Source organism: Microcebus murinus, chromosome 10 (assembly GCF_040939455.1).
Source record: "Microcebus murinus isolate Inina chromosome 10, M.murinus_Inina_mat1.0, whole genome shotgun sequence".
Taxonomy (NCBI): domain Eukaryota; kingdom Metazoa; phylum Chordata; class Mammalia; order Primates; family Cheirogaleidae; genus Microcebus; species Microcebus murinus.
Window position 1 is genome coordinate 15,856,378 of NC_134113.1, and position 16,563 is coordinate 15,872,940.

At 38.6% G+C, this 16,563-nt stretch overlaps 1 protein-coding gene across 3 annotated transcripts in view; it reads right to left on the reverse strand.

Annotated features, from left to right (window-relative positions):
- TCP11L2 (t-complex 11 like 2) overlaps positions 1-16,563 on the reverse strand; it is a 38,363-nt gene that overhangs the window by 12,667 nt on the left and 9,133 nt on the right. For 2 of the 3 annotated variants that reach the window (XM_012772769.3, XM_012772763.3), the window contains 5 exons: positions 15,122-15,257; positions 11,465-11,585; positions 8,995-9,215; positions 7,000-7,136; positions 2,537-2,683 (listed from right to left, as the gene is read on the reverse strand). In XM_012772769.3, coding sequence (XP_012628223.1) covers positions 2,537-2,683; positions 7,000-7,136; positions 8,995-9,215; positions 11,465-11,585; positions 15,122-15,219 — 724 coding nt within the window. In that variant the 5' untranslated portion in view covers positions 15,220-15,257. The remainder of the gene's footprint in view (positions 1-2,536; positions 2,684-6,999; positions 7,137-8,994; positions 9,216-11,464; positions 11,586-15,121; positions 15,258-16,563) is intronic. The other variant, XM_012772767.3, reaches the window with a different exon arrangement.

Below are 16,563 nucleotides of genomic sequence, written 5' to 3' on the forward strand. Positions count from 1 at the left end.
CTTGAATTCATTCTACTATGAAGCATATGTCACTTAAATATTACTATAGCATGTGTTATTATTACTAGGTGCATAATAGTTATTATTAGCAGATTCCCTTAATATTAGCAGTTTCTGTTGAAAAACAACTACAACCTACACAGAACTGTTACAAAAGGTGCCTCTGTAAATGCCTGTCTCTGCAAGTGGAGACAGTCCCCTCCAGACAATGGAAAGAAGGCAACAAGAGGAAGGCACCCACCATCAACCATGACTAGCTGAAATAGACTGGTTCCAAACACAAAACAATCCCCAAAGTGCTCAGCTGCCACCAGACTTCTTTGTTAATTGAGCCCCAATAGTACTGGAGCATGAAGATAATTCTTAGGCCATAATGAAATGGATTCATTCCAGTTCTTTTTTTTTTTTTTTTTTTTTGAGACAGAGTCTCGCTTTGTTGCCCAGGCTAGAGTGAGTGCCATGGCATCAGCCTCAGCCTAGCTCACAGCAACCTCAAACTCCTGGGCTCAAGCAATCCTGCTGCCTCAGCCTCCCGAGTAGCTGGGACTACAGGCATGTGCCACCATGCCTGGCTAATTTTTTCTATATATATTAGTTGGCTAATTAATTTCTTTCTATTTATAGTAGGGGTCTTGCTCTTGCTCAGGCTGGTTTTGAACTCCAGACCTCGAGCAATCTGCCCGCCTTGGCCTCCCAGAGTGCTAGGATTACAGGCATGAGCCACCGCGCCCGGCCCCAATTCTTTACTTAAGGTGTCTCAACCTCAGTACTATTGACATTTGGGGCTTTATTGTGGGGTGCTTTCCTGTTCACTAGAAGACACTTAGTAGTATCCCTGGACTCTATCCACTAGATGCCAGTAACACTCCAAATCCTCCCAACCCCCCCCCCCCCCAACCTCTGCCCTGCCAGGCTGGGATGACCAAAAGCATCTCTAGACATGGCTAAATGTCTAGGGGTGGGAGATGGCAAAATCACTCGCAACTGAGAACCACTGACTTAGATATCTAACAATTAGTATTTATTTACTTTTGTTCACAAGTATTTTCTCCAACCTTGACTAAAATGTCTCTTACATCATGAACCAAATGAAATGTGACATACCGAAGGCTATTCCAGAAGGCTTAAAGTTTGGAGGCAACATTTCTCTACTAGGGCTGTCTGCCTTAAGGCAAAATTTACTTTATTTTGCTTTAGATCCAGTTCTAAGGTTTCCTGCTAGAAACAAATTGCTTTTTATACCACAGTTCTTATAAAATTATGTATTTAGTACAATTTATAAGGTGGCAATTGTTAAGAAAATGCAGCCTGAACACAAGTGCAGATTGATTAAAAAAAAAAAAAGCCAGAGGAAAAATAAAGAATAGGCTGACATTCTTCCTCAGACTCAGCACTTGAACAGGAATAATTTAGGAGTGGTTGTTTGCCACACTAAAGCAACACCACCCCCAGAATTTCACAACTCTGTTTCTCCTCAGTTGGCAAATGTCATTCTTGGTTTGCTAGTTCTGTTTAAAAAGATGTAAACGACTTGCAGTCTTTTATTTAAAAGACATCCAACTGAGAGAGAGAGAGTGGAAATCATCGTGGATATAATTACAATGTGGCGGTAATAAGCATTTATACTGCAAGTTTAATCATTTACAGCTGACACATTTAAAAGCCCATTTAGTTATCTTGAACAAAAGCAACAGTGTTGGCATAGTGGTTCTCAATCCTGGCTGACTTTATAATCACCTGGGGGAGCCTTTAAAAGGAAAAAATGATCATGGGCACAGTTCCTGGAGATTTTGATTTATTCAATCTGAGCCCGGCTCAGGCCTCTGTTAAACGCCCCAGGTGATTCTAATTTGTAGTCAGAATTAAGTATGCCAGGCAAAGCAGAAGGAGCATGCGCTTACAGTGAAACATCAGCTTTTTTTCTCAGGGATCCACTCAGATTTCACTCCCACAAGCCAGCATATCAACTGTTCTATGTGGCTCCAAAAGGTCAACCCCATGAGGCACTTATAACCACAGTTTTTCAAGGGGACAGTAGTAGAGCTTCTCCATTCACTCATTTATTAGACAATAACTACTGAGCATCTACTAGGTGCCAGGTATTATACCAAATACGGAGAATTCACAGATGAATAAGCACAGTCCCTGCACTCAAGAAGTTCCTAGTCTAATAGGAGAAACACAAGAACAAGCAGTGGCATTATAGGTGTATTTACTTAAGTGTCCCAATTTTTAGTTAGAAAAATGTAGTTCCCTTATCTATGGTATCTGATCTTTCTGCCAGCAACACTTCACTTTCCCTCCCCCCCACCCATTTTCCTTTCTTTTGTTCTGATTTCCTTTGAAAAACCATTGTCTCTCATTCTGTTTTCAATTATGAGTATCAATTATGAGGTCCCACCTCCCTGACCAGGAGTTGGCCTACCTGAGTCATATATCCATCAGACTGTTTCATGGGACTCTGAGTGGTCACCAGAATGTTCGAGGATGGACCATGTTTGAACTACCCATTAACTATTGTGACAATGGAGCCTACCTTGCCCTTGGTCTTTCCTGCTCAGATTCCTGACACTCTCCTGCTTTGACATTTTAGCTTTTCCTTCAATTTTGTGAGCTGCCTTCATCCTTCCATGATTCATTTCCTTTTTGGCTAAGTCAGCTAGAGTTTTTGTTACTGAAAAATCTAAAGAAGGTAGAAAAAGTAGCAGTTTAGTTTAATCTGGACCTGGATTTGGAAGACCCGGCTTCTTCCTAGCTCTGCTACTTACTAGCTGTATGACTCTGACTTTGAGTAGGACACTGGTGAGCATCAGTTTGCTCTTCTTTAAAATGTTCCATAAATACTTCCTGAAAACCTTATGTGCCAGGAAAGGCAATCATAATGCAGTTTTATATATTTCTGAAAAGAGATATTTGTGTCTCATAGAATTTTTGAAAGAATCACATGAAATAAAGTTCATGAAAACATTTTATCAGATATAAGATATTATCTAAATAAATACTTTTCTGTGTACCTTAAAAATTACTTATGGTCTCCACACAAGGATAATCTATTACTCCTTCCACAGATAATTTAGTGGTTGAATCTTAGTACACACACTCAATCTTTGCCTAAGGTTGGTATATTTTAAATAGGCAATTATATAAAATCTCTCCTTAGGCAAAATAAAATATTTTCCTGGAGTCAATTCAGAAATCCAGAGTACATCTTTGTATTAATTTTCCAATAATTTTTACATAAAAATCATGCACACAGAAATCCATTTTTGTCCTTATGTGTGATACTATGAGGCTCTTATTTTGATAAGACACTGGGGCTGACTTTTGGCAGAGTGACTTAGGGATATAATTAACGAGTGACATACACACTACTTCCAGGGCTCTTGATTTCTTTCACTGGGCAATAATGACCTATATGCAAAGTTGGATTTACTCTACTGTGAAATCTATAAAAATATCCAAGTCAATAGGAAAGGTGTAAATGATTACAGGTCACTAAACCTGGGTTTTAAATAGATAAGCAAATAATTTGAGGTGAATGAAATTGTAATTCAACCCTGCATTAAGGAATTTATTCAAGATTCCAAGCTATTTTGGTTCAAGACATGGGCACATGTGTACATACACAGGCACACAAACAAAACCAACCATACTAAGTCTCAGGAAAATTCTTCTGAGGATAGTTGCTACAGTTCAGGTTTCAGATTTACGTTCTAAGTAGGATTCTACTTCCCTTTCTCCTTCTCCCTTTGGATCTAAAACAACATAACTCTTAAAGTTATAGAATTTTTGTTGTAGAACAATCCTTATAAGTCATTTGGTTATACCCACCAGCTGATACCAGAGATTCCTCTATAGTATCCCCTACAGATAGTCAATATCTTGTTTGAAGAGAGGTGGTATTGCATGGTGTCTAAATGCACATTCTTTGAGGCAGAGACCTATCTGGGTTACACAGGCTCTACCACTTACTAGCAGTCACCTAGGGTAAGTATATTAACCTCAATTTCCTCATTTATAAATAGGGGGTGATAACAGTACCAACCTCACAGGGCAATTATGAGGCTTAAGTGAACTAATAAATGAAACGCATTTGACACACAGTAAGGATTTGGCATGTAATCAGTGCTCAAACAAAATGTTAATTAGCACTGACTACTACCAGTAATAGAGAGGCCCATTCCAAAGTTAAAACAGCTCTAATTTGTTATGAAGGTCAAATTGGCTGTCTGCTACTTCTCTTGTATGGATCCTAGTCTGCCCTACGGAATTTAACCAAAGTCTCTGTGTCACTATCACCAGGGAGGGTGGTGCCAGCCACACCAGATTCTCCTTTATACCAAGCAGAACATGCCCAGCTTCATAGAAGGTTCCTCACGTGGCCTTCCATGTGCTCTCCCCTGGATGCACTCCAGCCTGCCAGAGTCCCTTTAAAAGTGGCACCTGTTTTGCTTTTTTAAAAATATATAAGGCTATTGTGTTATTTTAAAAGATACCATCTAACTCAGCCTTAGATTGTGATTAATTAAATCCCAGAGGGTAGTGTCAAGGGTAGGCCAGCCTCTTGCCAGCTGTGCAACAACTGGAACCCCAGAATCCTCACCTATAAAATGAAGAACATAACAGTACCTACCTCAGAGAGTTACTAGCCATTGTGAGGATTCAATGAATTAATACTTCCTCTACTCTTATTCTCCCTTGGCTCCCCTCCAGTCTAATTCTAATGCCCACGAGTCCACTGAAACTGCTCTCATTAAGGTTACCAAAAATCATCATGTAGCCTTCCTTGACCACTTAGCAGCACTTGTCACATCCAATTACACCTTCCTTCTCCAAAAGCTTTCTTCACTTATCTTACAGGACACCCTCCTCTCCTGACTTTCATTCTACCCTGGCTACTCCTTCATAGAGATCTTTCTCCTCATCTTAACCCTCTAGATGCTAAAGTGTCCCAGGTCAGGCCCTTTCATTATCTATACTTACTGTCTAGGTCAGGCGTCCTCAAACTACGGCCCATGGGGCACATGTAGGTGTTTTTGCCGGTTTGTTTTTTTACTTCAAAATAAAATTATGTGCAGTGTGCACAGGAATTTGTTCATAGTTTTTTAAAACTATAGTCTGGCCCTCCAACTGTCTGAGGGACAGTGAACTGGCCCCCTGTTTAAAAAGTTTGAGGACCCCTGGTCTAGGTAGTCTCAGCCACTGTGATACAGTGGATAAGAACATGGACCATGGAGCCAGACAGCCTGCATGAGTCCCCAGCTCTATAACTTAAACAAGTTGTGTTATGGAGGCAAGAGATTTAACCTTTCCATATCTCAGTTTCCTCACCCATAAAATGGAGGGTAACTTCCTACAGTTGTGAAGATTAAATTAGCCTAATATAGGTAAAGTGCTTAGAATGTGCTAAGGACTGTGTAAGTGTTAACTATTATCCAGTTTCATGGCTTTATATGCCATAAATATACTGATGATTTCCAAATGTATATCCATAGCTCCCATTATTCCCCTGAATTCTAGTCACTCATTTCTAAATGAGATATTTATGTCTGATAACTCCACATTAAAGGTGAACAATATCTCAAACTTCATATATCTAAAACTGAACTTCTGATTCCACACCCTCTCCCAACCTTCTTTCTCCTAGTCTCCCTCATCTCACTAAAATGCATCACCATTTCCGAGTTGCTTAGGCCAAAAACCTTAGTGTCATCCTCAATTCCTCTTTTCTTCCTCATCCAACCTTCTGCAAATCTTGTTACTCTACCTTCAGAATATATCTGGAATCTGATCTCTCCTCACTACTTCCACCACTACCATCTGGAACAAGTCACTATCATGTATTGCCTGAGCAAGTATAATACCACCTAATTGGTATCTCTGCTTCCCTTTTTGCTCTCGTAAAATCTATTTTCTACCCAGGAATCAGAATATTCTTCAAAAATGAAAATCAGATGTTGCTCCCCTGGTCAAAACTTGCCAATGACTTCCCATCACACATGGAATGAAATCCAAACTGTGATCTGCCTTTGTCTACTTTTCAGGCTCACCTCCTGCCCCATCCCTTTACCTACTCTACTCCAGCCACAATGTCTGCCTTGTGTTTGTCAAACTTCACAAGCAAGTTTCTGCTTCAAGGCCTTGTACTTGCAGCTACCTCTGGCTAGAATGTTCTTCCCTACCTCTCAACCATCTTCACATGCCCCTTCCTCATTTATTTGCAAATTCTGTTCAAATATTACTTATTAGAGAGACATTCCCAGTCCTTCACATTGAAAAAACACTACTCCACCCTCACTCCTGCCCCATCACTGTTTGTCCCTTTACCCTATTTTTCTTCATAGCACTTGATAATACATCTGACAACATATATTTATCTGTCACACCTACTAAAATGTCAGCTCCTTGAGGACTCCAACTTTGTTTTGTTCACTGTAGTATCCACAGCACCTAAGCAGTGTCTAGAATATAGCAGGCATTCAATAAATATTTGTCTTTTTTTTTTTTAGTTAGGGTCTTGCTCTGTTGCTCAGGCTAGAATGCAGTGGTGTGAATATAGCTCCCTAGCCCCCTGCAACCTCAAACTCCTAGGCTCAAGCAACCCTCCTGAGTAGCTGGGACTACAGGTACATGCCACCACACATGGCTAATTTTTTACTTTTGTAGAAATAGGGTCTTGCTATGTTTCCCAGGCTAGCCTCAAACTCCTGACCTCAAGCTATCCTCCTGCCTCAGCCTCCCAAACTGCTAAGATTACAGGTGTGAGCTATTGCACCCAGCCCTAATATATTTTGAATGAATGAAGAAATGAATAGTGATTTAGCACAGTTCCTGGGACAGAGCAAACAACTATAAGTTTGTGATATCAATTTTAGAAGGTAAAAAAAATGTTTACTAGAAAGGCCAAAATTCTTTAGTGACATTCTATGTAAGATGTCAAAAATTAAGTATCATATTTTTATCCAACTTCACAATAAATATATATTATATTATACTTACTTGGAGTTTCTTCTAAAATTTCCTGGAACTTGGTTCTCTCGTATTCCACCAACTGGCGTTGAAGGTGTGGTCTAAGACTCCTAATTGTAAAATTGGCCATGTCCATTTTCATGAGGTCCAGGACATGGAATATTTGTCTAAAAGTTTTAGAATTAAATTAGTTATAGAGCCGATTAAGAAGTTAAGCTGAAATTCACTAACTATTATCTATGTTCCAAGCTGGAAAAAATAAACATCCCAAAACGGTTTTGAAATTCCAATTGCCATTTGGCAAGGTCACTTTTCATAGAAGGTCACACGTGTATTCCAAATGTGTTGTTTCACAGATGTCAAAAGTATTTACTTTAGCAGATAAAATATCTCCAGCTGATATATTACATCCAGTCATAAACTGATAAAGACACTAAGAAGCATAAACAATTAGTCTTAATGATACAAGAAAAATTTAAGAAGGAATTTTGATTTGAAAGCCCCTGAGTCTAAACATAGTGCATATGGTTTTTATTCCTAAGGGAATAAGAAAGAATAAATAAAATAAAGAAAGAAAGGCTGAGGCAGTGAGGCACTGAGGAAAAACACTTCCTTTTTGAGTTGGGCAGTCCTGTACTCAAACTCAGTTTTGCAACTGACCAGATTTGTGGGCAAGCACAAATTACTTAATCTCTCTGAGCCTCAGTTTCCTTATCTGTGAAAGAAGAGAATAACATCAACCTTGGAGGGATATTGTGAACAGTCAATGAGATAATGAATGTAAAATGCAGAGAACTGTGGCACTCAGTGGGCACTCAATAAATGTCCAAGATGAACACCCTAAATTTGATATCATATATGGGTAATAAGATAACTGAAAGCAAGGATCCTGCAACTGAAGAATCAATCTGCCCGAGCTGAGCACAGATCTAAGGATATACAAAACCCATTTTAAGGCAGAGAAAGTGTCACTTTGAGAGACTACTAACTTGCACAAGGTAACAAAGTAAATCACCCAGCACATGCAGACCAGTTTCCTTTTCCTACCTTTCCAAAACATTTACATAAAACTAAATTCCCAAGGTAGCCGTATTTACACACAAAAGAAGAAAAGTTTCCCTCAATGACAAAAGTGTTGCAGATTCTTCTCTCAAATCACAACAAAGTTATTGTCTACATGGCCAGATGAGATTCTCACTATTTAAGGTACACTCCACTTCCTCAGGGAGCTGCAGCAGAAATGTTTAGCTGACCACCAAAAGTCCATGTTCCCTGCACACAGTGCAGATCTGTGGCTGCAAAATGTGTTTCCAGACAGCAACCACTTTCCCCACCCCCCTCTTCAATCTCAGTGGGACCACGTGACTAGTCATGGTCAAGGGAATTTGTCACTTCTGGGCTAAGGTGGGTACATATTAAGTATACCTTTCCCATGGTCACCAGGTGAATGGAGAGGACACCAAGGACCTAGACAGGGGTGGAGCTGAGAACAAGGAGCTTCCACATGAATGACATGTGGAAGGCTGCCTGAGAACCCCCGAATCGGATTACAACATGAGTGAGAAACAAACTTTTATTGATTAAATCACTGAGCATTCAGAGTTTGCTTGTTATAGTAGCTAGTGACCCTAAGCCTTGACTAGACTAGGTCCCACTGCTGGAGGCTCTGTTTAGATGCTCTATAATCATTCCTCTTCCACAGCACTTATCACAATTGTAATTAATTGTTCAAAGTCTCTCTCTTTCCATTAGACTATAAACTTCCTGGGGTCAGGGATTATATCTGTCTTTTTCATCACTTCCTCCCCAGGGCCCACTGCATGCTAACAACCTTGTTGATTGTTCTATATGAAAACTCTATGTGCACAGTAAATGACTGACTTACTCCTGCTTATTTGGTTTTCTTCTAGTATCAAGAATTCCTTTGGGAGACCAGTTATTATTCTGTGTTTCCCAATACCCATACTTCCCTTTTGAATGAGCTCAAAAGTACTCTAAGAAAATGCAAGCAGCAAAGATGCTAACCTCAGCACCTCCACAATGTTCCCAGTAGCCTTCAACTCTCTGATATCATTATCTCTCACCGGAGCACACAGCTTTCCCATCGTACTGATGACATAGTTGGCCAGGCCTTGGATGTCAACAGCACTGTGCTCAGCCTGCTGCCTGATGAGGTCTGTGTCCAAAACTTCACAGATCTGGTTGCGAAGCCGGTTGCCACAGGGAGTCAAAAAAGAGAGAAGAATCTACACAGGGAAAGAAAAAAAAAAGTAATAGCATCATTACATGAATAAGAGTTGTCACTTTTGACTTCAGTGTCTAGATGACGAAACTTCTTGTCAATATTTTAGATCCCTGGATGCCACAGAAATTGACAATTACTAGGTGGTGGCTCAGAGGAGAACGCCAGTGTCTCAACCCTAGGAAGAAAGCTATATCTTCTGAATTAAAGTCCCCTCACTATGAAAAATTACTGATATTGTCAGAAAGAAAACAACTAACAAGGAATCAATATTACTGAAATCACAGTAAGTCCTGACTTAAGATTTGTCAAAGGTTCTTAGAAACTGTGACTTTAAGTGAAACAATACAATGAAACCAATTTTACCATAAGCTACTTGAGATAAACAACAGTTAAGTTCCTACAGTATATTTCTGGTTACAAAAACATCATCAATCTTCTAAATAACTTCCAAGACACTTCTAATATTAAACACTGAAATAAATGTGAGTTATACTTACATTTAAGAAAGACTAATAAAACACAAGTAGATTATTATTTACCCAATTTTTGGTGAATCAGTGAGTGACAGAGGTCAAAGTGGTGGTGGGTTAAATAAAAGAATAAATGTTTACAAAGTGAAAATCATAAGGAGCATGTCCTTCCACCACACAGTCCAAATGTAAACTACAAAGACGCTGGCTCACTGAGCACTTTCATACCACATCATTTATTGTTGTGCATTTGTATGACTATTGTATACTTTACAGATTCTTATTTTACAAAAATTTGTATTCATTCATTCCTTTTCCAATCTGCTTATTGCAGTTCAGGGTTGTGGGTAGCGAGAGCCTATCTTGACAGCTCAGGGCACAAAGCATGAAGCAGACCTGGACGGGATGCCATTCATTGCAGGGCACACTCACACCTATGCCCACACTCACTCAGACTGGGACCACTTAGGCCAATGAACCTAACGTGCACATCTTTGGGATGTGGGAGGAAACTGCAGTACCTGGAGAAAACCCACACAGACATGGAGAGAACATGCAAACTCTACACAGACAGTGGCTCCAGCTAGGAATAGACACTTTTTTCCTCATCAACATTATAAAGAAAAAACACTGAACAAAACAACATTATTCGATGATCTGAAACACTTCAAAAAGTCTACAGATAAACAATGCAGTGAAAAAAAAATAAGTTGGAGATCATGGCTCCAAAAGAACCCTTTAAATAAAAAAAAGATGAGAATACTCCATTAAATATATTTTATATATAAAATATTTAGTATATATTATATGAGCAAACTATTTGTTGAGTATTCAGTACACAGCTGACACTGTGCTTATATACATAGCACATGGTGAAGAGCATGGGCTCTAAGCCAGAGTGAATCTGTTCAAATCCTTCTCAGCCTCTCAAAGCTGCACGATCCTCCATGAGTCAGGGAACTTGGTTTCTTTATATAAAGTAAGTATAATAGGAGTAACTACCTCACAGAATTAAGGTAAGAATAAATGAATAATCTAGTGCTTGGCACAGAGCAAATGTCCTGTAAATGTTAGCTAACATCACTACTGTCATCTCATTTAATTCTTATGACTACCATGTAAGTACTCAGGAGACAGAGACTTAAAGAGAGCAATTCCATCACTAAATCTGGACTATCTGACCCCAGACTCTGTATTCTTAGCGAATACTCTGTGTTGTAAGCATCACCCTGAGCTCTGTCCACTGCCCTATTTTTCCAGCCTTCACTCTACTCCAGAAGGTACAGGGGAAAACCCTCTCAGTGATTGAACGCACGCAGTTTTTCAAAAAGAGTGGCCAATACAAAAGAAATGAAACAGTCTTTGGAGAAACAAAATAAAACAAAACTAACTGCTATAGTCTCAATGTTTATATCACATTCAAATTCATATGTTCAAACCCAATCCCTGATGGGATGGTATGAGGAAGTGGGGCCTCTGGGAGGTGATTAGGTCATGAGAGTGGAGTCCACATGAATCAGATTAGTACCCTTATAAAGAGACCCTAGAGAGCTCCCTTTCTTCTTCTTCCATGTGAGGAGACAGTAAGAGGGTGCTGTCTATGAACCAGTAAGTGTGCCCCAAGCAGACACTGAAACTTCTGGTATCTTGATCTTGGACTTTCAAGCCTCCAGAACTGTGAGAAGTAAGTTTCTACAGTTTATAAACCACCCAGTTTATGCCAGTCTATTACTGCAGCCCAAACTGACTAAAACACTAATTGACACAAACATCAACTTGCCTCTCTTATTTCTTCAAACAGTTTGATGGCATGTTCATACTCAGGAGGGTCAGCATTTAGTTCGGATTCCAAGACGTCCCAGAAGGCCTGGTGAACAATGTGCTTCACTCGACCAGCCAAACTACAATAATGAGATGGATTGTTTTTTAAAATAAGCATAATTTTTCCTGATTATAAGAGAAATATGTTCATTGTAGAAATCTTAGAAAATGAAGAAAAAACAGAGAATAGTAATTGCCCTTAATCCCATTATTAATCTTTTGAATATTTCTCTTATTCAATGCATTGTTTTAACATAGTTAAGAGTGCCTAGCATATACAATATTATATAATTTTTTCATTTAACATTCTGTCCCAACTGTTTCCCCTAGACTTTTAAAATGCTTCCTTACTATGGTTTTCAATAATTTCATAAAATTCTCTCCTAAAGTGATACCATAATTTATGTAGTCTTCTACACATATCATTAGATTTGTTCTAGATTTTTGGGATGAGATGGCAAACTTGCTCTTTCCTCAACAGCTGCAGTTTCATGGTACAGAATGGACCAGTTTGGCCCCCAGGAGATATGTATTTGAATGCCTGCCAAATTCAGCTTAGATGTCCTATTTAAAGTTAGCCAGACCAAACTGCTGAAATAGCATCCTTCTTAGGAAGAGCTCACAATAGAATAGGTGGCCACCTTACTTCACCCATTATGTCAATGCCCTAAAATAGGTGCACATTAAAATACACATTCCTACTGAACTCCTACTCCATTTGCAAGAGCTGTTAGAAAACCACGTATTTCCCTGCATTGTGATTACTGATGAGTTTCTTTCTCCACAGAGCTATACACTTCTCCCTAGTAGAGGACATAACTTCTTCTTCTGAGTACCTGCCATTGTGCCTAGCACAGTGCTTGGCATATAATGAGTACTAAATGAATGCATGATAAATGAATTAATAATTTGATAGTTAAGCATATCTCCTAATTTTTCTTATTAAAGTACAAATAGTTAAGTATACAATAATGCAATGAGGGATGAAACTTAGCTTTTGAGGAGTGTAAGTTAAAATTGTATCTATAACTGCAAATACTATATTCTACTCAACAACTTTAAATATTAAAATTTATTCTAGTTGCCTGAGGGGATTTATTCAATATAAATGCCATTTCCAAAGTTTGAGACTCTCCTGGGCAGCTCCAGAGCAATGAGAAAGGCAGACATTGCTGGGATAGACTTGCACACTTGACTTTACAAGCCACACATACCTGCTTTGAATGGACCAACAAGGAATGAACTAAAATAATTTTATAGCTCCCTAAGCAACCTCGGAGTTTCAGTTTTCCTAAAGTCTGCAGTGTACTTTTTAGCTCTTTAATTTTCTGGAGAGGTGTGGGGTTTTGGAGGAGACACAATCAATCATTTATAAGCATTCCTGTTATCAGAAACCAGACTAATTTTACCAAGGTTTTTTTCCCAAAGAAAATAATAGATAAAATATGATAGTCAGCCATATTTAAAAAAGGAAAAACTTGGCCATTGTGGAGGTGCATCTGAAAATCAACAGTATATTATAATATGCTACTTAATTTTAAAACAAAGGTACTATGTCCTAACTCTGCACTTTGTTTCTCTTGCTCACATTTACTAGCATGGCAGAAAATGAAGGGAAGGAGGATTAATATTTTTCCATAGTATCAAGTACTTATGTGCAAAGGACTTTTATGTCAATGAGCATGCATTTGAAGTGAATAGTGTAGTTCCCATATTATTCTTAGGGAATGTGAAGATCAGATATAATCTCACCAAAGCCAGGATTCGAACCCCAGGGGCTGATCCTAAACCACCTTCACTATGGCCTGTACTTGCAACTACTGAATTTAAAGTACAGATATGCCCAAATTGTCTTTTGCTATACTGCATAAAAAATACTAACTTTAACTTTAAAAATTCATTTGTATCAGTCAGTCAATAAATGTTTATTGAACATTCAATATGTATGAGGCCTTATTTTGGGAACTGTGGATATTCAGTGAAAAGAAAGTCTCTGACGTCAAAAGCTAGTATGTTACAGGGACAGAAAGATGAAAAATAAATTAAAAATTAGTAAGACAATTTCAGATCTACGAGGAGGACAACATAAGACAATGTGGTAGACAGGAATGGAGAGGGTACTGATTTCACTGGGTGGCTGAAGAAAGCATCTCTAAAGCAGTGACCTTTGAGTTCAGACTCAAATGGGGAGAAGAAAGAACCATGTGAAGATCTAGGAAAAGAACATTCAAAAAGAAGTAGTAACAAAGTCTCTGATTAAGCTTGGTGTACTCTAAGATCAAGATGGAAGCCGGCCTGGCTGAAACATAGGATGAGGGAGGGAAAGTGCTAAGATGGGGTGGAGGAAGTAGGGCCTCCAGGCCATAATAGAGTTTGGATTTTTATTTTATGTGTACTAGAAACCACTGGAGAGCTTTTGGCAAGGAAATAATATAATCTGGTTTATCCTTTAGAAAAATCATTATAGTTACTGTGTGGGTATGGAAGATGGACTATGGTGAGCTAAGAATGAAGAGGGGGCAACCAGTTAGGACTGAAAGAGTCTAGGCCAGAGATGATGGTGGCCTAGCCGAGGAGGTATAGCAGTAGAGCTGGTATAACAGATCACAGCAAAATACAGTTACCAAAAAAAACCCAAATAGATACACCTACTTTAGACAGTAATCTTAAAAATTATTATTATATAAACAATATCACCAGAAAGATTATGATCCACATTGTAAAGAAGGAAAATTATATTTACTTATTTTCCTACTTTAGAAACAAAAGTTCTATATGGGATCAAATATCCTAAGTTATCTTAATTGATAGGGAGAATGCCTCAGTATTTATAATTGGCACTGTGAGGTTGAAATTCAATCCATGAGCCAACTTTGCTTCTAAAGATGCTTTATCCATAATGATAGTCTCAAGCCTTTTCTCCTCTATGTCCGAGGAAATTTGTAAGCCACAGACAGCAAAGAGGCTGAGGTAAGGATATAAGGATGTGGCTCCAACTAGAGGCCCTGGGGGTGAGGTTACCCAGGAAGTGCCTCTTGCAGCTATGATTCCTACCCCCACATATTTCTGGAGTGCCTATTCTTAGTACTTTGTCAGTTCAGGTGCATTTCTTTATCTTTCACAACCTGAATACTGATTTTTAATAAATCAATCTGCAAATACTTCTTCAGCCCATGCTGTATGTCAGGCACTATGCTAGGCAATATGGAGAGAGCAGCAAACAATGTAGACATAGTTCCTCCATTAATGGTGCTTTTGGTAAAGTGGGGAAGATGGACATCAAACATAAAATTATAAGATCTCTTAACAGAGGAGAGGTAGCAGGACCTACAGGTATCTTTAGCAAATGGATTAACTATATGGAATATCAGGAAAAGCTTCCCTCAGGAAGTGACATATAAACTGAGTTCTGAAGATTTGGGGTAACATGTACTCTAGAGGAATGTTTTTTAAAACAAGTATAAGACATTGTTAGGGAACTAAATAATGTTTTCCCCCTGTGGATATTATACAAGAACTTCCAGGAATCAGTGCGAACATATTTATGTGTATTATCTCTCTCACACACACAGAATCTTCAGCACAGTTTTACATATAATGAATGCCTTCAGGTTACCTGTTGTCTGGAAGGGCATCTTGTTTCAATTGGAAGTTTTCATTTACAGCAATTTCATGAGCAAGAGTCATGTTTGATAAGTTCCTTGCTGCAGCCATCACTTCGTCAAATGTTACAACCCTGGGAGGGCTTGTTGCTGAAAGAAAAACAAAAGCCAGTTAATGTTGCAGAAGAGAAGTTGCCATCAAACAAAGCCTACTGATACAGACAAGGCTTAATTTATTATTATGGATATTACAGGGTTTTAAAAGTATGGAGAATATATACTAAAATAGGTAGATTCTCTTGCTTAATAAAGACTTCAAAAATTTAAAAACTCCTTCAACACCTTCAGTTACCAATTTGAAAATAAACTCTCAAATACTTCTGGGACAATCTTATTATTATAGGCCTATTAAGATAGCCCTCATTTTTAGTGCATATTGATAGCTGCATCACATATATTATATAAGAAATAGATAAGATTATTTTTTATTCTGTAATTCAGAAGTCTCACTAACTTAAGTAGACTCAGTATGAAATAACTGATTTTTAAAGCTATAACTTTTAAATGTATAGGCAGTATAATATAATGTTTAAGTTCAGTTCCAAATTTTTGCCAACTGGTAGTTCTCATTTGATTTCATTGAGGCATCACTTACCTCCTTACAGGGTTAGCCTGAGGTGATTAAATGAGATAATTTAAGTAAAGAAGACCATAGTAAGAACTCAAGAAATTTACATAATTAAAGTAAAATATAATAAATCTGAGAAACTGGATAATCTGATTCTCAGTAGGAAGTAGTTTAAGAATTTGAGTAATTTCTAAAGATTATACTAAGAAACTATTATAATAAATCATGTTGTCTTAAAGTCACTGTTGGAAATCTTAGCTTCTGTTAATTAAAAACCATGACCTCATGGCCGGGCGCTGTGGCTCACGCCTGTAATCCTAGCTCTTGGGAGGCCGAGGCGGGCGGATTGCTCAAGGTCAGGAGTTCAAAACCAGCCTGAGCAAGAGCGAGACCCCGTCTCTACTATAAATAGAAAGAAATTAATTGGCCAACTGATATATATATAAAAAAAAAAATTAGCCGGGCATGGTGGCGCATGCCTGTAGTCCCAGCTACCTGGGAGGCTGAGGCAGAAGGATCACTCGAGCCCAGGAGTTTGAGGTTGCTGTGAGCTAGGCTGACGCCACGGCACTCACTCTAGCCTGGGCAACAAAGTGAGACTCTGTCTCAAAAAAAAAAAAAAAAAAACCATGACCTCAAATGACAGCACTGACATTTGAGGCAATACTTTGCCACCTAATTTTTTTTTTTTTTTTTAGAAGAAAGAGGTGTGGGGAGGAGGACAAGAGGAGGAAGAGGAAAAAGAAAGATGATACCCAGAATTAGTAAAACCCTTCTTAAGGGTGCCTAGGGTACATCAACCCCTATATAGTATGAGTGAGAAAAGGC